This window comes from Dromaius novaehollandiae, chromosome 13 (assembly GCF_036370855.1).
Source record: "Dromaius novaehollandiae isolate bDroNov1 chromosome 13, bDroNov1.hap1, whole genome shotgun sequence".
Taxonomy (NCBI): Eukaryota; Metazoa; Chordata; class Aves; order Casuariiformes; family Dromaiidae; genus Dromaius; species Dromaius novaehollandiae.
The window spans coordinates 13131354-13156112 of record NC_088110.1 but is presented as its reverse complement, the minus strand read 5'-3'; the positions used below and the strand labels follow the sequence as shown (position 1 = coordinate 13156112).

The 24759-nt window shown below is 34.9% G+C and overlaps 1 protein-coding gene across 2 annotated transcripts; it reads left to right on the top strand.

Annotated features, from left to right (window-relative positions):
- The first annotated feature begins 10153 nt into the window (after positions 1–10153).
- On the top strand, positions 10154–23978 carry SLC7A9 (solute carrier family 7 member 9). Of its 2 annotated transcripts, XM_064519656.1 has the most exons (13): positions 10154–10288; positions 11420–11545; positions 12904–13051; positions 14246–14488; positions 15097–15222; positions 15625–15724; positions 17570–17614; positions 17968–18091; positions 19941–20044; positions 20849–20945; positions 21689–21838; positions 22454–22628; positions 23544–23977. In XM_064519656.1, the coding sequence occupies exons 2-13, from the start codon at positions 11441–11443 to the stop codon at positions 23606–23608; spliced, it is 1482 nt and encodes a 493-aa protein (XP_064375726.1). In that variant the 5' UTR covers positions 10154–10288; positions 11420–11440; the 3' UTR covers positions 23609–23977. The 2 variants fall into 2 exon arrangements, with proteins under 2 accessions (XP_064375726.1, XP_064375727.1); XM_064519657.1 differs by lacking the exons at positions 10154–10288; positions 12904–13051 and having other exon boundaries at positions 11418–11545; positions 23544–23978.
- Positions 23979–24759: the final 781 nt, after the last annotated feature.

The following is a 24759-nucleotide window of genomic DNA, read 5'->3' as shown; positions in this document are numbered from 1 at the left end:
AAAAATACGGCTGCTGGTGCTTGTTCTTGCCTTTATCACAGTATCAGATTATTGTAACAGAGTGGTGTTAAGTAGTCCTTTTCTAAGCAAACTTAAGGTTTAATTAAGCATTAGTTATGGTCAGAAGACCAAAGGTGGTTAGATGAAAGGAAGGGTATCATTTTCACTACAAAGGTGGGTCTACATTAATCTTTTGAAACTTCACTGTAGTAATACATACAAACATGTGCAAGTATTCTGAACATTATTTAATAATTACTGGTTCTCTCCCTCACTGGTCATATGATTTGAGTATCTTGTAATTCCTAACAGAAGAACAAACACGTATTTCTCAGATTTTGATGTGCGAAATTTTATCATCTTTATAAAATCTAAAATAAAGCAGTCAGAAGGTTAGGGGATCAAGACAGCATTATAAAAAGTAGTTCAAAATTAATCCTTGTGCCCTGCATTTAGCAATGACTAGGAATACTTCAGTAAGCCTAAGAAACTAGCTCTGGCTACAACTATTAAGCACAGACACATGAACTAAAACTTCCTTGTAATTAGTCAAAATAAACAATTATGTTCGCATATCAAAACATACAAAAGATGTAAGGTATTTCAGAAGACCAATTTTAGGCCAGAGAAACCTTCAGCAAATAAAATAATTCATTGTACTACATCTGCTAGCAAACAGATGCAGTTTTTTTTCTTGTTATTACAAACATTTTCTCTCTGATACACAAGCTGACTGAAAACCAGCTAAAGAACCCCCTACCCATTCAAAATAAACCTGCACGTCCATACCGAAGGAAAGCTCGTATTTCTATAATGTTGAACTGCTTGGGCAATGAGATACCAAAGCAGGAGAAAGCCATCTTTGATGGCTAGTTATACAGTGCATAAAATGACGAGACTACAGTTATCACGGATCATTACAGTGATCATAATTCATTAAATGGACTTTAAAGACCAAACCCATCAGTTTCCAGCACACTGAGGTTCTCTTTACAACATGATAAGCTTAGAAGATATAAACAGTTTCCAAACTGAGTACTGTTATAAAAAATGGGTATGAGAAAGCATAGAAAATGGGCAAGGGTTACAATATCAAGAAAGTGGCTGTTCTCAACCTGATTTTACCGTCTTTGCCGATTTCTGAAGTTTGCTTGGTTGCAAGAAGATTATGTGCTTTTATTTAGGGAAAATGTGCTCAACAGGTAACAGAGTACCTGACACCTTCTGGTTATCTCTTTTGCATTTACATTATTTATCAGGCAACAACTGATACATGGTAAAAAATCCTGCTAGCACCTGTAAAAGACTATTCAACTAATCTGTACCAGCAATACAGAAAGCTCTGCATTCATCTTGTTTCAGCAGTTAGTAGTTAAACAAACAAGTAGATACCAGTGAAGGCAAACAAATGAAGCAAATAAAAAGGTAGACAATGCAATGCACTGTACTACACATAATTCTTAAGGAATTATGAAATCAGAAGAGATTATTATTGGACATGACTGTAGTCTGATTTCCAATTAACTACCAGTATCTGGTTATCTTACCTTTTTCCCCACAGAGTGGAAGAGGATTTCCAACTTGATAACATATTAAACACCCTAACCTTAATATTATACAATACTAGCTATTGATAATTTTTTTTTCCACTCCCAATATTACTTGCAAAGATGCAATAGTGCTAAACCAGAAGCAGGTGATTATCTGGCAACGTTCAGGGCAGATTAAGCTTTGGAGAGAGCCTCAGGAAAATAAAGTTACAGATTTCTTCTCTAATTAGCATGTGAAAACTAAGGAAGATACAAAACTTGTAATCATTCTTCACATTTCTGTTAACATTAAGGATGAAAATAAATTACTTCAAGTAACCTTTGAACCCAAACCACTTTAAGTAATGGGATGAAGTTCATGAAAGGAAATAGCATTGGGAAAAAGTATTGAAGGCAAAATCATTTGAACTGTGAAACAGCCACTCAAGGAAAGTCAAAAATCCTGAAGTTGATAAGAGGCTATAAAGCCTCTCTCAAATACATTGATATTAATTCTGTTTCCTAAATTCCAAGTATTACCATGTACTTTACGGTCATTATACGGATATTACAAACCATTGAGAACCATAGCTCCTGCAGTACTCAAATAGACAAACTAAGGTCTACTTTTCTCTCTCCAGCTGGCATAATTTGCATAGAAATCACTTTGTACATACCAAAGCACATACTGTAAATCCTGTTCAATATTCACAAGCTTGAACTTAAACCTTTCAAGATGTTTTCTACACACAATAGCTCAGCAACCAAGTAAACTTCTCCTGATTCAGTCTATTATGCATTCGAAGCTTTGTCAGCACAGTACTGACAAAGTAGTAAGTACTGATCTCTCATGCTTGGTGTGATTTTCAACACAGAATCTAGAATCACTGAAAAATGCCTCTGGAAGGAGGATTAACTGGGTCACTACTGGCAGATGCTGTTAGAAGTTTCAAAACACTAAAATGAAGATGACTTATGTCCAAAACTAGACCCAGTTTGCCAGCAGAAGCCCTAACAAGGCAAAAGACAAAGAATTTTTTGTGTGTTTTGCAGACTCCACTGCTATTCACACATACCAGCATATTTGCCTTTTTCACAAAGCACAATGATGATAACCATTCATTTTCGGTGAAATATTAAATCTCTCTTCTCCAATCATGCCACCGAATTCCCTGAAGAACTGCTACCTAACCAGTTGTTCCCACCCCTGACTTGTGCAGTTGGTCTTACCTACACACTACACCTTGCAGTCATCCTAATCACACCCTTTTTTCCAAGCTCTTAAGATAATTTGAATTCTCATTTTGTATTACATGATCCTCCCTATTTTGTCCCATCCACAAATCTATATATTCACAATATTCACAGTTTGCACATCCACACTATTTTCTGTCAGCTGCAAGATAAACAAGACCACTGAACTGGGCAAACTCCTGCAGAACCGGCCTTTTCCACCCTAAGAGTGAGCCACTGATTCTCTCTTTCTGAGTTTTTCAATTAGTTCTTCATCTACTCTATTACAGACTTTTTTTAATATATAGTTAGACTTAGCCCTAGCTTTCTGGTGAGAATGTCACAACAGGCAGCAAGAAAAGCCCTGCTAAAACTGATATATACTTCACTGCTTCTTCCCTGTCCACTTGGCTTACTACTTTGAGAAATAAAACTAGATTTCGTTTAAAAAGCTTACTGGTAAATCCATCCTGGCTGCAACTCATTCCTCTGTGGTCCGGGGTCACAGTTACAACTGCTATGCACTACAGTACTACCAAGAAACAAACAAGATACACTTCCTATTTGCATAGGAAACAACTTTTATGCATCTTTCAGGTGCTGAAATGAAGAATAAATTATCCTGTTCTGAGTAAATTATCACCTTGTAAACAGACACAAGTTCCAAAAGCTCTAATGTGAAAATGCTTACAGCACTTGTGTTGGAATTCTGTATAATCAAGCAAATAAGTGACCTTGGTTAGTATCCAGGTCCTTAAGAAAACTGTATCTAAAAAAGAAAATCACATCTTATCAAGATATTTTATTCATGTTACTTTGCCTTGTTTCATAGCTACTATACTTCACAATAAACAATTTCACTGTTTTATTCTACTACAAAAACTTTACCCATGCCAATATGTCTTTTTCCTGTTATCCCTCTGACATTTACAACTATTTTAATTCAACCAGTGATGACAGAGAATAGTTTTAAACACTTTCCTTCCTTTACAGCATCTCCCTGTCTGTAAGCTGAATCAATGAAGTTCTGTTACAGCTTCCTTCCACAAAACAACCTAAAAACAGGGAAAAAGTTTCAACTATCAAGAAACTGAGAAAAACAATTCAGAATTTGTAGACCTGTACTCACATTAAAGTTTTATCACTCAATTTACAGAGTACATTCAGAGTATGTGATTATGAACTGAAAAACAGAAAAACAGAAAAGGAAAAAAGAAAAAGAAAGGGAAGTCTGGAATAAACTCAGTAATTTGGATACATCTTCCAACTACTGTTAAAATACTTTGGCATTACCTCTTATTACATTGTCAGAGCAGAACACCGCATACTTTGAGCTTCAGTCATTGAGTAGGTACCATGGAGATTCTGTTACTCAGACACACTAAGATACATATGCCTTACAATGTGTTGTGAACTGAGGGTCAACAGTTTTCTCTAATTCTAGCCTAACAGAACGTTTGAGATAAGAGAAGTATTATCTACAAAGTTGATTGCAGACTGTCTGAAATGCTTATCATAAAATCAAGGCGAAACAGAAGGCGCATATATTTTGTGTGTTTTTGTAATGATTACCAGAAAGCATATTGTAAATTACATAAAAAAAGCCAAAGAATTCCTTCCTGGAATAACTGTACATATGCCTTTTAAAAGTCATTTAAAAACAGCTATTTTCTTTTTCCCTCCCTCCATTTTTAAGCTAGGAGGATGCTGTATCTTTCTAGCCAGAACATTCCTCTTCATCAGCTCAAAACAGAAAGACTCCTAAGATTTTTAACAATGAAAATTTAATGCTGCTACATTGGCAAAGTGCATCAGGAGTTCTATAAGCTTCTCCTCTGAGACTACAACTCCCCGGCCAGACAGAGGCAACTCTTCCATTTAGAAGTGCTCTGAGCATTTACCCTACTCTGCAAATGTAACAGAATTAAACACAGTATAAATTCTACAGTGTCTGTCAGCTTAAATCTAAATGAGCAGATGCACTTTGAAGGCCTCACTTCTAAAAATGTGGTTTCTCAGGAAGTGAGCATCTCCAGATTTCTTTAGCTCTGATTTTCTTTCTGCAGCTAAATTTATTTCAACATGTTTACAGGTACTGAAGTACCATTATAGCACTTAAACCTTGTTTTAAGTATCAAGTGTTGGGTTTTGGTAAATTTAAAGTTAAATTCAAAAGTTTAATATTGGAAACGTCAGAAAACAAATCTGGTTCCTAAACAGAATATATGGTACTACTTATTGGTGGTGGTTGTTAAATATATTCTGAATTTCAGCACAAATACACAGAAAACCTTTATCAGGTACAAGAACTTTAAACTCTTATTTTGAAATTAACAAAGAATTATGATGTCAAGAAAAGGTCTCTATATCCTGGGAGGTCAATCAGCAGAGAATGACTGGAGGAAGAAAAACAAAAACAAAAAATCCCAAACCCCAAGAAAAAACACTCAAATTTATGTAAGCAATTATATAATCGCTCAGGAAATACTGCTTCCAGCTAGTCTTCAGCTATATCTTTACTACATTGTAACATCATCTGAGCACTTAGTTTGCTCTAAAAATATGCTGCTCATCTCCTAACATGATCTATACTTGTATTTCTTAACAGAGTAGAAAGTCTTTAATGAATGTACTACTTAATTCTGCAATATATTAGAAAAGTCCCATAATTCACCACAGTATAAGCTACTGGGAGAAAACGCAAATAAGTGAAGATCATAGAAATAAAATAGTGGGTTTTTTGCTTGCTTTAAGATTTTAAAAAGTAGTTTTGAGAGATTCACATTTGTTACATGTTTCAAGCATTCCATGCTGTCAAGATGACAGTAGCAAAACGGTATCTTGAAGAATGAAAACAAGTATAAAAGAGAGCCTCTGCTACAGCAAGAACAAGTATCTCCAAACACAAAGAAATAAACTAAATCCATTAAATACCTACCATGATCTACTGACATTTGCTTTGACTTACAGACTGAAGGAATTCGAAAACATACAAGCAATACACTGTCTCACAAAATCCACCATCTCATTATCTAAAGCAGATTTCAAATTAGAAACATATAGACTGATTGGAAAACTCTGAAAGGTTTTAAAAAATGCTTCGTCATGTAAAAACAGGGGGAGAAAGTTTCTCTAAACAAAATGACCCAGTGATTTAGCTAAACATTAGTTTACAGTACAAAAACTGAAAAGGTTCGGAGGGTGTTAAAAATAATAAAAAAATTAACCACTTACTATTATATATGCAAATTACTCTAACATGGATGACTACCTGTAGGAAGAAGTACTTCTTTACAGGATACTTAGTGTTAAAAATGCTATTAGCCTTTGTTTTTATTCTTGATTATACCTTATTATTCAATAAAAAAACTGAATGAATCCTTGCATAGAGAAGTTTACTTGTACCTCCGTCAAGTAAAGATTTCTTGAAAGGTTTGGAAAAGCTCTGGAATTAAGTCAGCACCCTTGCCTACATATATTTAGCAGGCTGAAAACGTAAATGTCATTCCATAGAATCACATTCAACAAATGCATCTGAGCAAGCACATCCATATATGCAGAATTCCTTGGCAACATTTTCTCTAAGATCGTTGAGACTGTGCCACCCAATGAAGAGGCACATCCTGCTGTAACAAGTTGTCATGAAATACATCTCTGAAAAAGATGGTACGAGGATGGTACAATAGATGGTACGAAGGAAACAAATGATCTAAATACAACAGGCATAACCAGTCTCAAATGTCTGCATATGAAACACCTGCTGAATTATCTGGCCTTCCTCAAGACCATCAGGGAGGTCACTACTGATAAAGGAGAAAGGATATGATCCTTTAGCTAAGAAGTATTCATCATATTAACAAAAATGTAGGGGCATCCTTTGCACTCTGTTAATTAAGTATATCCTAATGACTCAAGCTTAAAGACACTGATATTTTTCTCAAGGTATCAGCAGGATGAGGAGAGAGTTTGGTAAGAGCGATTATGGTTTGCCACATGCTGTTCAATGCATATATGATGAACCTAGGGTGAAATGTTAACAGTATGAACAATGTTGCTCCTTTCAGAAATACCATTTTGCTATAACTAGTTCTGTGCTGAGGGATTTTAGTGCCACAAAATCTCCTCCTGTGCTAGAGCTCTCAAAGTCTGAGATTTCAGAAGTAACAGAGCATTATTAGCACTACCGAGACTTCAGTGTCCACTGCTTCCATCCTCAGGAAGAAATAGGCACACTATAGATAAAATCTGCCAAAGCCAATGTTTTGATAGTTCTTCACTGGCAACACACCAGTGAAATGCAACCTGAATTTTAAGGTTCTTTTTCTTCAAAGAACAGAAAAAGCTGTGTATTAAGGATGTTTCTAATTTTGAATTTGCTCTGAAAACATGCTAACATTTCAGTTTTCTGAATGCTCTTAAAAATAATTCCATACAGCTAGGCACAATTTTCTTCTGGGGCCACCAGAATTCCTTTAAAATATCCTTGAGAAAGGACTCTCTGAATTTTCATGTTCTTTTGGATAAAGCAATATACTTCACATTTATAGCTTTATGAAGAGTCTCTAAATTCCGGTGCTTAAGCACTTACAGAAAAAAACTTCATCTTAATCAAAAATGTGTACTACTAAGGCAGATCTAAAGCAAAACCTTTACCAAACTTTGAGACCTTTTCCACAGCCTTATTCCTTTCCCCACTTTTTTTTGTTGTGGGGGCAATAAAACAACTACATTTTAACCAGAAATTAACTAGGAAAATAAATGCAGGTATCTGAAAAACATACACTATGGACATTAAGAACTATATTGTTATCCCATCTTTCCTATTGAACAGCCACAGGATGTCAAAGATCTTGCAACCCATAACCATGACCCAATTGACGCACCTATTGATGAAGATTATGTTCTCCTATTCCACTTGCAGCATATCTGCAATTACTCACAAAATAACTGAAAAGCATTTAAAGGCAACCTCAGTAGAGAAACAAATTCTTAAAGCATGTCTATTAATGTTAAGATTCAGAGTAGAACAAGTGCAAATAAACAAATCATTCCCCCAATTAAGTCATCTTAAGTAGCAAGATTAGGATGGAGAGTACCCATTCCGAGACACTGTTCACACTGCAACTGAAATCTACAAGTTAGAAGAGTTGTTACGACTTGCTAAAGTATTGCTGTCAATCCAAAGCAGAATACGTGTATTACAGCAAGCAATAAATACAAACCTTAACAAACATTAACCTTTATTATTAGTGACTAATGATAATAAAAGCAACATTTATGCATTCTGCCTTAGCTATTTCCTGAATTAAAGTTGAAAATTACTTTTTATGATTTAACCAGTAAATAGCATTTGAAAAGGTTCAAACTACGCTGTTTAGACAGGACCAACTCACAGAATGTTTGCTTCCGCAGCCCCTTGGAATTTGAACTGCTCAATCTCTTCATCTACCTATATATTTGAGAGGAAAGAATTCTTCTTCCACAGCTGTGAAACATGGTTTCTCTTGTCCATGAAGAACACAGCAGTGGAATCCTTGAACTTATTGTTTACTTTTTCCTTAAGTGGCTCAGGAAAGGATGGATTGCTGGTAGAAGTGCAAATCCTTTAACAAGCTTCTAGCATCCCAAGAAGATTAACCCCTAAAACAAAACTAGACAATAAATTAATACACTTTTCCATTTCTATAAGGAAATAGGCTAGTTAAGGTCAAGCCACTGGCAGAGATCTAACACCTATATTCAACAGATGAAAACTCTCCAAATACATGTTCTAAGTCGACTCAAGAAATTGGTTGCTTTTGTCAAAAATTCAAATAATTTTCAATGTTACATTTTCTGTATCTGAAGAAACAAAGCAGAACACAGATCGGAGGCAGAAGTAAAACAAAATCTGAAAACATCTTTGGAAGTGTAGGACATGCACCTGCACACAATACTCTAAAGACTCCCGACGCAACGCTCAAAGACTCGCCACTCTAATCGCTGTAGGTTATCTAGGTTACATGGACCCTTATCTCTAAGCATCTTATATTTTTGTTCTTAATCTAAGAAAATTCCTAAGCAAAACCTTCATTAATATGGAATTAAAGATGATATAGTCCATTATCTTTCCACCAAAGTTACCTAAGAATTTGTACTTTTTTGAGGGGTGGGGAGAGGGGGGTTTTGTTTTTTTCTAGAAATTCCAGGCTATGGATTATGTGAAAGCTTTCCCCAACCCCCCCGCATTGTTTTTCTTTTTGCATTAGCTATTTCAATAACCTCTGTGGCATTTTGGTAAAATCACAGGAGTGATTACAAGATTATAACTCTAATTTCAAAATAATCAGGCCTAGAGAATATGAAATACATAAAAATATATAGCATCAACTGCAGATATTTAAAGAGCTTGCTTAATCATCATCAAAATCGTCATAAAAAAATACTAAAGCCCTGGTAAAAGATGCAGAAAAAAGGAAAAAACTTAATACTTTACTTTTTAAAATGCTTCAAATAAGACTATCATTTTAGCACCCTGTATTCCCTTTTCCTTTATCTGTAGAAAAATAAGAACTTTTCATTAACCATCATTCAGATACCAACAACAATTTTTGTACAAGAAGGAAAAAGTTAATTGAGATAGGTTTTTTTTTTTTTTTTTTTTTTTTTTTTTTTTAAGGCTGTTCAAAGTGTTACGTGAGTACTAACACCAAGCAATGTGCACGTGCATACTTTCAGATGTCTGCTGAACAGTGGAGGCTAAATCTGAAATTTTCAGGCTATGACTTCTATTTTGGAAGTACTTTACGGATGACTACCAGGAATGAATGAAACTATTTTATTTCAGCATTCACGATAACAACACATTCTTCCTAGATACACAACACTATAAAAATAGGGTGACATTTTTCACTGAAGCAAGATTTTAAATATTTACAAAAATGAAAAATTAATTGGAACTGCAAGTGAAGGGAACACAGCCGGCCAACTCAGCTGCCTTCAGGTTAATGAAAAACAAAGCAAGGATTTCTGCTCACACTTCTCTACATTCTCAAGATAAAAACAAACCAGCTATTTCTACAGGATGCAGCTAACATCTGGACAGCTTCTTTAATGCACCCACAATAATGCAATAATTACTTCAAGGTTATCTTCCCACAGTGTTTCTGAATGAGAAACAACTTGACATAAAATCATCACAATAGATTCTTCAAATTATGGTTCACTCTCACTATGTAATATAACACTTAGGTACTGGACAAACATTCTCACAAATGGAACAAAGACTCTTTTTTTAAAGATAAACTAATTGGACTATTGGTTTACCTGTGGTTCCTATCTCAAAGCTTCTTCTCCGAGAATGGGTTTAATAATTACCTTTTATAACCTCTGTACTTAAGCTGCTGCTGCTTCTGCGTATTCTGGCTTCAGACATGGACGTGTCTTGCTGTCTAACTGACTGGTAAATCTGAATGAAGAAATAAAGAAATACACTGTACAAAGATTCCTGGAGCCTGATTTACATCAAACAAAAATAAACAGACAAGGTAAGTGAAAGTATGAATTGCTAAAAGATAATGATCAAAACATTCTAAATACAAAACTTTGAGAAGCCGGGCACCAAGTTTTAACAGAACTCAGTGACCCAAGCCCTGCATTCCTTACAGGCACAATTTTCTATCTTAGCTTGAATCTTCAATTGGATTCATGATGGAATTTGTTTTTCATCTTTAATTCAAAACAAACTAATTATGTTTACAGACTAAATATTTCTAAAGATCATCAATACCAAGATAAATGTTCTGTTAATTTAAAATGCTAAGTTGCTTAAATATGAAGCATTCCTGAATTACTGTCTGTATAACTGCAAAATGATCTTCAACATTCTGATTCTAGGAAATACAAATATAGGGTCTGAGGAGAGAGGAGACTTGTGACTGAATCGGCTGTTCAGAATTGGGGACTAACCTGAACCAAATTCAATTTCCCTATCTCAAGTTGTACTTTATTCCAATATTGTAGGAAAGAAGCAACATTCTGATGAAAAAATAGAACTCAGAAGTCTGAATTTAAATTTAAAAAAAACTGTTTGCATTCTAGTTCTAATCAGAATGTAAAGTTGAGTAGACGTTCACCTTGAGTCAACACTGAGAAGAGTGATCTCCTTTTTTGAGGCAAGGAGCTGTTAATTAGTCAGCTACAGGAGATGACACTTGTCTAACAGATACTTGCATCTCCAAAGAACTGAGAGGAAGCCTATTTTAATCTAGATCAGAGAGAACATCTTCTGGTTAAGAAAACAAACTAGTTTCTAGGAGAAAGATTAAATCTGTCTGGACCCCCCGCCTCCGAGGGATTCAAAGGCAGCCTGGCTAGGCAAACCTAGCTTGTTCCAATGAGTTTTTCTACAATGAACGCAACCTGAGACCAAGATACCGAGAATCACTACTAGGTATGTGCCAGGAATATCTACACTTAAGTCTGATAGACGAAGTAAAGGAGACATAACTCCTCATCAATTTAAACTCCAAGTAAGTACATTACATACATACATGCAATTTATTTTTCAGCTTTCTGGTAGTACTTAACTATGCTGTCCATTATGGGCCATAGATATCAGCAAAACTCAAAAAGACCAACAAAATTAGCTAGCTGAAATTTTGTTTCCATTTCTTTAGAGATTTCAACAAGTTACCCAAATGGATGAAGAAAATTTGAGGAAAAGAAAAGGCAAGCACAACAGAGAAGAGGATGGACAACCCATCAAGAGTGATGAACCCCAAACTATGAGCCTACAGAAACAGGCAAAGTTGTTTTTTTTTGTTTTTTTTTTTCCCCCTCTCCTCCTCAGTATGTATGCGCGCATAGGGCTGGCTGAGGGAGGCAGTACAGGCATACCTGTGCACATGTATCATCTTAACAAAAATTGCAGTTGTGTCCTATTTAGTACTGATGTACTAAGGTATCATCATGACACTGTGGTTAGTTCTCATGTTAGGGAACTACTTATTACTAGTTAAGCAGCTCTGATACAAAGGAATCAGAAAATGAGCTTTTTTTTTTTTTTTTTTATTAAAGTCTTTGAATTATCTTTGTATCTGATAACTTCAAATTTGGGCAAGTGACATTTTATAAATGCTATCATTTCTTACCACTTAGACTTCTCAGAGAGGCTGAACTGGAGTGTTCAGCTCACTGCTCCATAAAATACCCACTAGGCAGCACTAGATATTCATACATCTGGTACAGAAACACAAAGGGTAACCCTTCTATCCCAGAAAATTACAGAAAACCTTTTAGAAAAAAATTATGCCCCTTTTAATCTCAGATTTACACTTTATTGCACTGGTCTTGCACTGCCTCAGTTCACGAGCATCTTTTTGCACAAGCGTCTCATAGGAAAAGTGTAATTCTTCTTTCAATTTAAATAAACTAGAAAAAGATTCTCCATGTGATTTGAGTGGATCTTCGAGGCACAGACTAAGGAGTGGTGTCTGTAGTTAAGTTTGGTGATAAGAAGAACAGAGACTGGCAAAATACTAAATCACTAGACTATCCATAACTAACAGGAAAATCTAGGTAGCCCATGCCATTACATTGTAGCAGGAGATGCCTGAAAGTTTCAGTAGTTCCATGTCACACTCAGGTCACTTGAAAGTCAGGAGGACAAGAAGATATATTCACCACCTATCAGCACCAAGACAATTCCTATGCAAAAACACCTGAAGCAAGAAGAGGAATTGATTAAAAAAAATTACATACGCCATCCAAGAAAGCAAACCTTTGAAATTCAGAAAATTAAAAAATCTACAAGTGTTCAATAAAGATTGTCAGAGTCTAATCAAAAAGTAGGAAGGGGATGTTCAACTGCACAAATTTAGATTTGAGACCCACATAATCCAAAGGATGGTTTCATAAAACCAAACATTCAGGCAGGCAAAGTCCAAGTAACTGTACTTTTGGAAATAGCAGGATTATGCCACAGAATACGCATCTTGGAAGAAAAAAAGACAAAGTTTCACACAGCTCAGTATGTTATTCAGTAGAAGCTGCATGTGAAAAGCTAAAACAGAATCAGTAATGACAACTACTCTCATTGTATTAAATTGAAAGTAATTATTAAATCATTACAAATTATCAAACTGTCTCCTTCTATTTAAAGGTGGGCCTGATCAGTGGAATCTGTATGATTGTTGGTACAATTATTGGCTCAGGGATCTTTATTTCTCCAAAATCAGTACTTGCCAATGTTGGAGCTGTGGGTCCTTGTTTAACCATCTGGGCAGCCTGTGGAATTCTTGCAACATTAGGTAAACAAAACAAATCAACAAAGACTTTGAATCTTTGATTAAATCTTTGTTTTTACCATTTTTACATACCATTCTCATTTCACAAATTACCTAATGGCACCTAGACCCAAATCCATCATACACTAATGAGTGCAATGTTTAGACAAAAGTTTAAAATACATAATGCTGTTTATAAAAGGTAAATTCAACTTTAAAACTCTAAAGCACATTTTCATTTAATTTGGAAACCAGGTTTTAGTTTTGCTTACTCCATCCACTAACCGTACTAAACAGAATATATTTCTGCTTAAATCAATGGCAAAGTAATATGTGAAATTTACTGGCAGTGGGCTAGACTTCTGCTACTTTTCTACCTATATAATTGCATAAACTTTTTCAAGTACAAGCCATTCTACCATCTGAAAATTTAGGGCGAAGTAGATTCTTAACAAAGTACTTCAACAAATAAAACAATAAGTTCTTTATGCATTTTGTCAGGTACACAGCACTTTGACAAGATGCCAGCTACACTAATAAATTTAGAAATGCTGCTGCACTTTAAAGCAGACCTTAATAGACATTTTACTTCGATTATTGTGCGTCGAGACTTTTTTTTTTTTCTTCTCTTACACTTCCAAGTGCTAGGTCAGCCAGCACAGTGGTCATTTGGCTGTTTCAAAACAAACAAAACTAATATGAAATTGTAGCTTAAACAATCTTATCCTATTTAAAAATCTCTTTAAAAATCAGAAGGCAAGAAAAAACTGCCTTCACTTTAAAACTGATTTCTGATACATTTAAAAAAGAATTAATTGTACAGCATTTACAACATAAAAACAATACATATATAGCAAATAATTAGAAAAAGAGGTGCTAGAAGTAGCTACCCCTTAAATATTGCACTTATTTGTATGCATTTGCAAACAGACAAACCAGCAGGATTTGTGCTTCATTTGCTGAAGTCTTAAATTAGACACAAACAATAATAAATTCTGGACTGTAACTTACTAGTTTCAGTGTATTTTTTTCCCAAACTCGCACAACTATTTATCATAACTAAAATTTTATTCAGCACATGCAGCAATGCTGAAAAATTTTATGAAACATAGCATTACATATATCCAGCTCCTTAACCTTGTGTCACCTATAAAAAAGCTGTTTAAAAGAAGCATATAAACTAAACAACCAGTAATTAGTTCATTTCTTGTTGTTCAGGTGCACTTTGTTTTGCTGAGCTTGGTACAATGATCACAAAATCAGGAGGAGAATATCCTTATCTTATGGAGGCATTTGGCCCAATTCCAGCATACCTGTTTTCTTGGACAAGCTTACTCGTCACAAAACCCAGTTCTTTTGCAATCATTTGTCTTAGCTTTGCGGAATATGCATCAGCTCCTTTTTATCCAGGTTGTGATCCACCCCAAGTTGTCATCAAATGTCTTGCAGCAGCAGCCATTGGTAAGATTTACACTTTTTTAAAAAAAAGAAGGGACAAGCTCCCCAATTGCATAGCAATTTTTGTTTAGCCCCATCTGCAAATGCATTTCAGTATAGTAAGACTTCAGTGTATTAATCATTGCAACAACATCAGGAAGCAATCTTACAGTGAAAGAGATGGAAAACTTCCTAACAGAATGCAATGAGTGCTCCCCACAATAGCTAGTTCAGCAACATATAAAAAATACAGATTTAAAAATTGTTTGTTCTTAGTCTGTATTTACTTTCTTTAACTAATAATAATACAGACACATAATGAATGCTTACCTCTAGCAGAAAAGAAAAATTGCAAGTGTGGAGATGTTATTTCTGTAATTTCTATATTTATTGAAAAACTATGCCAATTTTTTTTTTTTTTTTTTTTTTTTGCTAAAGGTATTCTCAAAGCATGCATCTCTTTTCTAAAAGATTTTTCATAGCTACTTTTTGAAGTCCTCCAAACACAGTATGTTAAAAAACATTATATGAATAATATTGGCAGATGGGATGGAAAAAGCAGTGCAGTAAATAACGAAAAAAGGTTTTAAAATGCAACTTTTGTTTAAATTACATGAATTTATTTCTTTTAGTGATAATTACAATAGTGAATTCACTGAGCGTGAAGCTGGGAAGCTATCTCCAGAATTTTCTCACAGCTGCTAAAATGATCATTGTCACGATCATTATTGTAAGTGGAATTGTTCTTCTTGCACAAGGTAATTAAATACACGTTAAGTTGCAACAGTTATTTTAGTTTCTGCTGTGATCATTTTTAAATCTTTCACTGACAGGAATGACAACAATAACGCTCTTTAATCAGTGTTTTAGTGCTAGAACCATTATATTCTCTTTTATCAAGGGCATTCAGTTCTCAAGACTAGAGATTGAAAAGCAATTCAAGTTGCAAAGCATTCTGTGTGTGTGTGCGTGCACACGCACATGTATGTATGCATACGCAGTGGGAATTCAACACTATAAACCAGTTCATAAAAAACAGTGTAAATAGCAGACTAACATGTTTCAAAAACAAAATTGATGTTGGTACACTGTTTCATGCAGTGGTAAAAAAAAGGAATTAATTTCAACATCGATCAATAACCAGTCTCTTTTATTTGCAGGAAACACTGACAATTTTAAAGATTCTTTCAAGGACAGTAAAATTTCTCTTAGTTCTATCAGTCTGGCATTTTACAATGGACTCTGGGCATATGATGGATGGTAAGGTACCTTTACAAGTGTTATCAGTTACACTTTAACAATCTTTAACTGGTTTAATCTCTCCCTGTAGTACTAAAAGATCTGAAAAAATTAACATCTTACTTGTTATTGAGAATCCCTTAATGAATCCTAGAAAAAGAACACTAGTTTCTTACAAAAAACAAAAAACAAAACAAAAAAACCCACACTCAAATTGTTTATTGGGGGGGGGAACACATTAGATCCTAGAAGGGCTACTGATTTACTGCTCAGGATACTTATATTCCGTGGGAATGAGGCAAGTATAAAACCAAGTTTAATTTTATCCACATTATGAGAAACAATGTTCCTGGAGCCTCTCCATGCTACCCAATCACATTCTAGTTTCTGTGACGTGTGTATTGATGTTTGATCAGTACAGGAGAACATGCAAAAATACATTTCCTGTTAGAGTCTGTCCATGCAGTTCAACTTTTATATTTTTTTCTGGTTCAGTTTCATTTGGCATTAATATAAAAATGCTGGAGTTTCCTTCCCCAAGAAGCCTTCCATTAAATCACCACACCCATTTTTCCATTACTTTCTATGGCCTTAGTTCAAAGTAAACATTTACACCTAAAAAATAATCACAAATACGAAAACATTTACATTTATGTTATACATAAAGCATTTTTATTCTACATGTAATAAGACACTAAGAATGCTTTCAGAGTACTATTTTCATAATACTAAGCTTATTATTTGCTGACAGGAATATGCAACTTATCTTTGCTACACTCCAAAAAATTCTTTACACATTCCAGACCCTGAAACCAAAGTGAATGTCATTTGCCCTAGGGTTCTGTTGGTACAAACCTATTTGTAAGATCAAGGCTTTGGTCTGGTCTGTTTTTGCTTAAGGCACTTTGCAAAAGGCAAGCTCACGTTTTATTCAGTAACTCCTAATCCATTAAAGCTATTCTTAGTGTTCAAACTTTGAAAGTTTGCATAGAGGTATGTATGCCAAAAGGAATTAAGAATATAGATTTTAACTTATTGCTAAGCAAGCCTCAATTACATGCTTAAAACTGATTTTAAATTTAAAAGGATTATTCTTTCAGGTTCTCTTTCCAAGCTTGAGAGCCTAAAGACAGGCATTGCAAGTCTACTGTTTGGACATTTACCTAGATTTTTAGCAGCATAGAAGAGCTGATGCGTGAATAATGATTTAAATATTTATCAGGCACCGAAATTTGGAAACTAGCCCATTGAACTGTAAACACCTACTATTCACATTTTAGGAAGTGGAAGAGTGAAAAAACTGTTTCAATCTGGTCTACACTGTCTAGCAAAAGACAGTACTGAAATTTATAATTCTGACAGGTGTAACTCAAAGGTTTTTATACAAGTTTTGCAGACAATACAACTTACAACTACTGTGAAGTGTTAGCAGACTTGAGTTCTTGTAATGGGTATGCTAGTGCTTTTATTTGAAGACTCAAACATTGCAAAGTTTAAAGGCAACCTTATGAATTCCACTTAAATGTCTGCTAAATTTTTGTTTTGTTGCTCTAGAGCACTGATCCAAGAACTAAGACAATCTTATTCCATAATCTTAGACTACAAAAAAGAAGTAAGATGCATCTAAAATTTGAATTACAAACGCAGAGGAAAAGAAGTGTCATATAGTAAAGCAAGAAGCTGACAGCTGGACGAAAAGAAATAAGTTTCTGCCTTGCCATTTTACCATTTAAAGACCTCACCTACTATTTTTTTTTTAAATTGAAAAAGTAACACCACCACCAAAAATAACATCCAACCTTAAAATACATTAGTATTTCAACATCTGACTGTTGGTAACATGTTATGTTTTTTTTTCCCTTCCAGGAATCAACTTAATTACATCACAGAAGAACTTAAAAATCCTTACAGGTAAAAATACCTAGGAAAGCAGTATTTCTAATGACAAAGTCAAGCATTTAATACTTTTGTACAAGCATGCAGGTATTTTGCTTTGTCTTTTAAAGGAATGGTCATTCTCAAGCTTTGAGTACTAGCAGACAAAAGAGCTATTAGTATCTCTTCTGGGTTTCATATGCTTGTGAATTTTTCTTTTTCATCTTGGTTTTCATGGCTCTACAGTAAAAAAAAAAAAAAAAAAAAAAAAAAAGTAAATACATCTAAAGAGCATATTGGGAAAAGAAAGTAAGAGCCCACAGCTTACTACCATAAAGCTACCACTGATACAGCAATGCTGATAACTGTATTACTTTTGCATTCTTTAGAAATCTACCACTATCTATTATTATTGGAATCCCCTTCGTTACAGTTTGTTACATTCTGATAAATGTTTCATATTTCACCGTAATGACTTCAACAGAACTCCTGCAGTCCCAGGCAGTTGCTGTGGTAAGCCACTTTATTAGATGCCTTATTACAAAAGAAAAAGACTGTGAGCATTGAAGTATCTTCAGTAGTAACACAAGTAAAACAAACAAAGGTAACTCCTTCTTAAGATACAACTAATTTTGGTCCATAATCTGTCTGTGTTACCTTTATTTTCCCCTCTATTATCTACTGTCATTTCTTAACCTAAGATTTATTCCAGTAAGGCTTAATTTAAAAACCAGTTCTACCATACTCCAAGAAAGGGGGGGGGGGGGGAAGAAAGTGAAAGTAATGGAATCTTCATTTAACATTTTGTGAGCACTGCAGCTCAGAGGCTGGCTCACGAGGTTTTGCATAAGCACTGAAAGGAGAGAAGGAAATAACACTTGACTTCTGCTTCATCCTTTTCAGTGTTTCCAGTATTTATGAGACACAAACACATACAAAGTGATAGTAGATCAAACTGTCATTCTGGAGATAATGGCAAGCAGTTCATAATTAAATTCTCCTTATTCTTGCTTTTTTCCTCAAAAAAGCAAAGAAATATCCTTCTTACATTGCTGCAAGATAGTATTACAGAAGAAATGCTTTAAAGATTATATAGAATTCTAAAAATCTTAAGAATACCCACATCTGTCCCTTCAGTTCCACTCAATACTTTTCCAGGCTAGTGGGACACCTGTCTGCAAAACAATAGTTGACAGGTTACACAGCAATTTTATGGGAAGTATGTGACCAACTGGCAGTATTTGTCCTTATGTCAGTTTTAGGGGAAAACAAACAGTACATAGCACGTGTGCAGAATGCCGTGTAAGACAAAAGAGGTGCACTAATGTAGAAATACTTAAGAATATGGAAAACAGAATCTTGCTTTTAAATCGCAGAATTTTCCTGTATTTCTGCATCTTGTTTGCACCAAGAGGCAAAGCAGTGTATACCTAATCATATCTTAAATTACATCGAATGTAACAACTCCTCTTCAGTGTTCCAGGAAACATACACTCTCTAAACAGCATACACCAGCTAGTGCTAAAGTGAGACTGAATTAACAAGAAAATGTCAGAACTGCCACTGAGCAACACAAAGGTGGCACAGCAAACAGACAAAGAAATGGAGGGCACTGTATGAAGAGGTCTAATACATCAGAAAGTAGCTTTCTTGCTTAGGACCAGTGGGCGTCCTAGTACTTGATGAATAAATCATACTGTTCATGATGTTACACTTATGAAAAAAATGAACTCTTATGCTTCCCTTTTAAAAAACACTTAAGAACTCCCTACCAGAAACCCCCAACACCAACTGCCAAAAAGCGTTTCAACAAAACTCATTTGCACTAGATAAACGTACCTACATTATATCTAATCCATCCTGCAGTAATAATAGCACAGGGAAAAATGAAAACATGCAATGAAAGACCTCAGCAAGTCTGCGCTTCGTGCGTTCACCAATGACAAAAACTAGCTTGTGATACCTTCACTACTACTATTCTTTCTTTATAGGCTGAAACCAGCTTGCATATGGCTGGCTCTGCTGCGGTTATCTTTTGTTTTGATCTACAGACACATTTCCAAAGCAGGGGTCTTTAATAGAATCTATGAGAATTACAATACATCTGTCTCCCAATGTTTTCAATACATGCTGCATCTTAAACATTAAGATAACAATATTCCACTTCTCTTCAGAGGGTTGCAGGAATGAACTCAGATGTTCATTTAGCAAAGTATTTTTGGATAACAAAATGTACCGCGTATACAGACTTAATGATGAAAAGTATATATTTATGTATGTATGTATTCCTTTTACAAAGCTCCAACATTACTGAACATGCCAAATAGCAGTAAAAATGACTCATTTTAATCCCATATCCCAGACATTTGGGGACAGAGTCCTTTATCCAGCCTCTTGGATAGTTCCTCTCTTTGTCGCCTTTTCTACAATTGGATCTGCCAATGGAACATGTTTTACTGCAGGCAGGTAAGCTCCCACTCTAAATAGTTTGACTTTTTTTTTAAACATCTATGCATACATCTATATATATATATCTACCTCTACACATACACATATACATAGATGTATACATTCTTCTGATCTAAATGTACTAAACCTAGAAGTACTTGCAAATCTAGCCATACGGTTTATCCTTCAAAAAGCAGCAGTGGCTACCCAAGTTTGAAAAAAAGTTAGAAAATAAGGTCTCTGATTCTTAATTCAAAGCAGGTGTGGTGCAAAAGTCTTTCTCTGCCTGAGTTTAAAACTATCAAAAAGTAGAAGAGAAGTTTTTAACAGTAAGAACATGTGTATACTACCAATGGTCAAGATCAGAATTGCAAAGAGAAGCTATTCCGTTTTATCAACTGCTCAACATTTCCATCTACTATTCTGAAATAACCTGAAGACTGATTTTGGCAGAAGATTGCTGAGGTAGCTTTTTGATATGAAGCAAATTAAAAAGGCAATATCTAATCGAAAGAGGAGTTAACACATTTTTTCCAAAATATTTTCAGTCAAATGACATGTACAAACTAATGATTAAAAAAACATAACCAGTTTCAAGCTCATTGCTATGCTAGTTCTTAAATCCCACTGCATTCCAAAGCAGGCCTGATGTACACAAGAGAAATCCTAGTCAATTGCAGCCACATAATAAAATAAACCTGAAAAGTAAATGGTACTCAAAATATTAAAGTTCTCTGATCTTTTATTTTTATTTTTTTTAAGTAATGGCACCTAAATCTTAAGTACCAAACTAACTAGATTGCCTTGTTTTTGTTTTGTCAGACTTGTTTATGTAGCAGGTCGTGAAGGGCACATGCTAAAGGTGCTGTCTTACATTAGTGTTAAGCGTTTTACACCAGCACCTGCTCTCATATTTTATGTAAGTATGCATTCTAAGTACAGAAAAATATCAACAAAAAAACCCTGAAGTGATATATGCTTTTCAAAATTTCTTACCCGCAGCAATGACATAGAACTCTTTGCATCTCTGCAGGATTATGATCTGTATATGACTATCTAAACAAAAAACTACTAAATACATATTAGGAAAAAAGAATATATAGTTAAAATACATAGTTGAAAGTCCAGAACTGGCCTTTTTTTTTTAATTACCTTTTATTTTTTTATCTTACCCATTTATCTTCGAGGTAAAACAAGCTAACTTCAGTTCTGGAAAATTCAAAATTCAATTGCTCTCCCTGCCCATAATGACTTTAATAACAAAAGAAAAAAACCCCCACACCAAACAAACACAAAAACAAAACACACACAACCCTGCATAAATACTCTTCCTTATGTTCAGCAGATAGGCAGTCAACAGCAAAACAGATTAACATAGCATTAATACTTTTAATGCACACACACAAAAAAAGTTAATTCAAGAGACTTAAAGTCATGTTAGCAGGATATAGGCCAGAATTCACTCACACCCAAAAATTAGAGGGAAAGCACGCACAGGTCACATTCCAAAGCACTGTAAACATACACCCATACCTACGTGTAAGTGAAGTTCACCCATATAGATCACGTTCTGGAAGGCTGTAAACACACACCCATACCTACACATCAGTGAAGTTCAACTCTCTTTTGTAATAGCTCTACTAATTCTTGTTTTCCTTTTAGGGGATCATTGCTATTATTTATATTATCCCTGGTGACATTGACACGCTCATAAACTACTTCAGTTTTGCTGTCTGGATATTTTATGGCCTAACTGTATCCGCACTCATTGTTATGAGGTTTACACGACGAGAACTCAGGAGACCAATCAGGGTAAGTTCAGCATTTGATGTGATTTTTCCTCTACTTTCATAAATACTAAAACAGGCATTCATCTTGACTCCTTCCTTTGTACCTTTAGAATTAAAAATAAATAAATAAAGGGGGGGAGGAAACCTAACCATTTGAGGTTCTGTTCTTTGTTCAAGTTTCACACTAGAACATCAATACAAGCTCATGATGGCTGGGGAAGGCCCAGACAGTGTTGCTTTTTACTTGTACAGACCATGAGCAGAAATTTAGGTGATTTTCAGGTCTGGAAAACTGCAGTCAGAGGACCAACACTGAAACAGTACTGGAAATAAGACCCAAGGTTCACCGCACTGGAGTCAGGTCCTGGATTCATTTAACTGTATGAGAACTGTTACACTGCAATTTGCAATATAGGCAAAGTGATCTTGGTCAATGATTTAGCATAAGAATTTTTCCTATCCATATTCTTGATACTTTTTCCAACTGCCTCATCTAATTGAAGATATTTTTAAAGGAAAAAAACACCTCATAAGGCAATGACAATAGCTTTCTATGTTATGGAGTGTCTTTTACATACAATATTTATAAAAACAGTTGAAGAATTTGCCAAAAATTTTTATGCTTTATATCTTGCAGATACCCATTGTCATTCCGATCATAGTGACATTAGTCTCCGTTTTACTGGTACTGGCACCAATCATCACTGCACCTGAATTGCCATATTTATACTGTGTCATATTTATACTTAGCGGACTTATATTTTATGTACTTTTTGTTCATTTTAAATTCCACTGGGCTCAAAAAATATCAAGTAAGTACACTACAGATAGCCTCCAAATTCAATAGAACATTGCTAAGCTATAGGTAACAGTTCTTACCCTTAACAAAGCTCATTATATGGTCCATCCCACCTAAATTGCATGGGGGGGCAGGGAGGGAGGCAATTTTTCAGATTAGTAACACAAGCTTTAGTAAGCTTTAGTAAAGATTTACATTTTACTTTTGCCCTGTGAAAAAATAGTTACATCTGACTAAAGAAAAAAATCTGATTTACAAAAGGCTTGGAAAAGTGATACATTGCTGTAGTAGCACAAAGAAAGTGAATTTAATGAACAGTATTATTTTAACTCTGGAGTTTTTCAGTTCGTATTTCAGAAAGTTGTTCTGGCCATTAATTAAAGATCAGCAGACATGCATGGTTATTTTATGCCACTAAGTACTCTGCTGTTAGCAGAATGTTAACAGCATTAAGAGCAAAACTCATCACAGTGCCGTTGAGTGAAGTGAAAGAAGCAAGAACAATACTGAAATATGACTATTTATAAAACAATTTTGCATAGCCTCACCAGAAACTGCCATTTTCTCAGGGAACTAACAGGATACAGATATTGCTAAAGGGGAAAGCAGAACTGGCTGGACAGAATTGACAGAATTAGCAGTTTTACTGACATTATAAACTGTCATCCGTCTTTTCCCCACGGCCCCTGGAGTTTTTGCATACTATGCAGTTACAAATTTGAAGCAGTGTAGTCTACTGAGATCAAGATTTCACAGCTTGGATCTGAATATCATTTTTAATTGACCTCCCCCTCCAAGTTTGAGATATCAGTACAGAAAAGGAAAATAACTCCTTACAGGTTAAGTTTCTCATTTAGGAAGGTAGTGTAAAATTGAATGGAAATAAGGTTCTTTGATAAAGCCTCTAACAATTGCTTCTTCTCCTCAGAGCCCATCACCATGCACCTTCAGATGCTTTTGGAAGTTGCTCCACCAGAGGAAGTTACTGAATAAAATATTTTATTTGACTAGTTTGTTATTAAGTACTATACTGGTTGAAACAGTTTCAATTTAGTTTAGCACACATTTATACTTTCTGAATTGGTATGTTTATCCTGGTGGATATCATTTTTGCAACAGTATTTAGTATTTTAAATATGCTGAAGATATGAGAATAAAAGATTTATATACCAAATTATTGTTGAAGGCAAAGCTGTTTTTTGGTTAGTATGTTAAGGTATGTGGTTTTCTGCATTAAAATGACTTAGAATAAACATGAGGAAGTTTTCAATTACAAAGATACCTACCAGCGACACTTTGTCAGGATGCCCCTTATGTCCTGCTGCTGAAAGAACTGCGCAGCTACTATTCACAACATTACCTACAACTGGCCACACAAAATCACAAGTAACAAAGATACACTGATTCTCAGTGTCTCAAGTAAAATGTTGGAAACGAAAAATTAAAGACGGAGTAAGTAGGGATTAAGCAAAAATGGAAAGCACAGTTGACAGGAAGAGAAGTGACTGAAAAAGTCTTACAAGGAATAAATTAAAGCTAATTTCTCAGGTATCTGTACTTCTTCCAATACCATTTAAGTTACAGAACACTAAGTGTAACAGAAGTTATCCTTAGCACATATGAGACTTTACAGAGGTAACTTCACATCCTAAATATGCTCCATTTGGTAGCTGAAGAAAATACAGGAAAAAAAAAAAAGAGATTAGATGATAGACTTGCATATGAATGTAAACAGCTTTTGCTCTCCCTGCCCAGAAAACTGACAGATTCTGGATAACATCTTTCACTTTTATACTCCCTCACTGCAAAGGGATTAAAATAAAGAAAAACGAATCCTCAAGATACTTGTCAGTATTTTAAACTGATTAATTTGAGAAAGACTGTTTGAAGTGCTGAAAGCACTGGTCCTCTCAACACCAAGTTCTAAGTGCATTCATCCTAAAACAGACTATTAAGCAACTGGTTTAAGGTCCCAAGTTCACACTGACTCTAGCCTAGCAATTCAATTAAAGAAGCCTTTTCTATTTTTCTACAACTACACAGAACTGAATAAAATATATGTTCCTATATACTTCACTCTTCATTTATCTACATGGAAAAGCACTCCCAAAGGTACATATAAAATGATGCGTCTAATTCACTTG

Excerpts from the sequence above, each read along its gene's own strand:
- SLC7A9 (XM_064519656.1), top strand. The coding sequence starts at position 11,441 with ATGGATGAAGAAAATTTGAGGAAAAGAAAAGGCAAGCACAACAGAGAA. Across the intron at positions 11,546-12,903 it reads CTATGAGCCTACAGAAACAG|GTGGGCCTGATCAGTGGAAT; the intron begins GCAAAGTTGTTT and ends TTCTATTTAAAG. Across the intron at positions 22,629-23,543 it reads CTGGGCTCAAAAAATATCAA|AGCCCATCACCATGCACCTT; the intron begins GTAAGTACACTA and ends TCTTCTCCTCAG.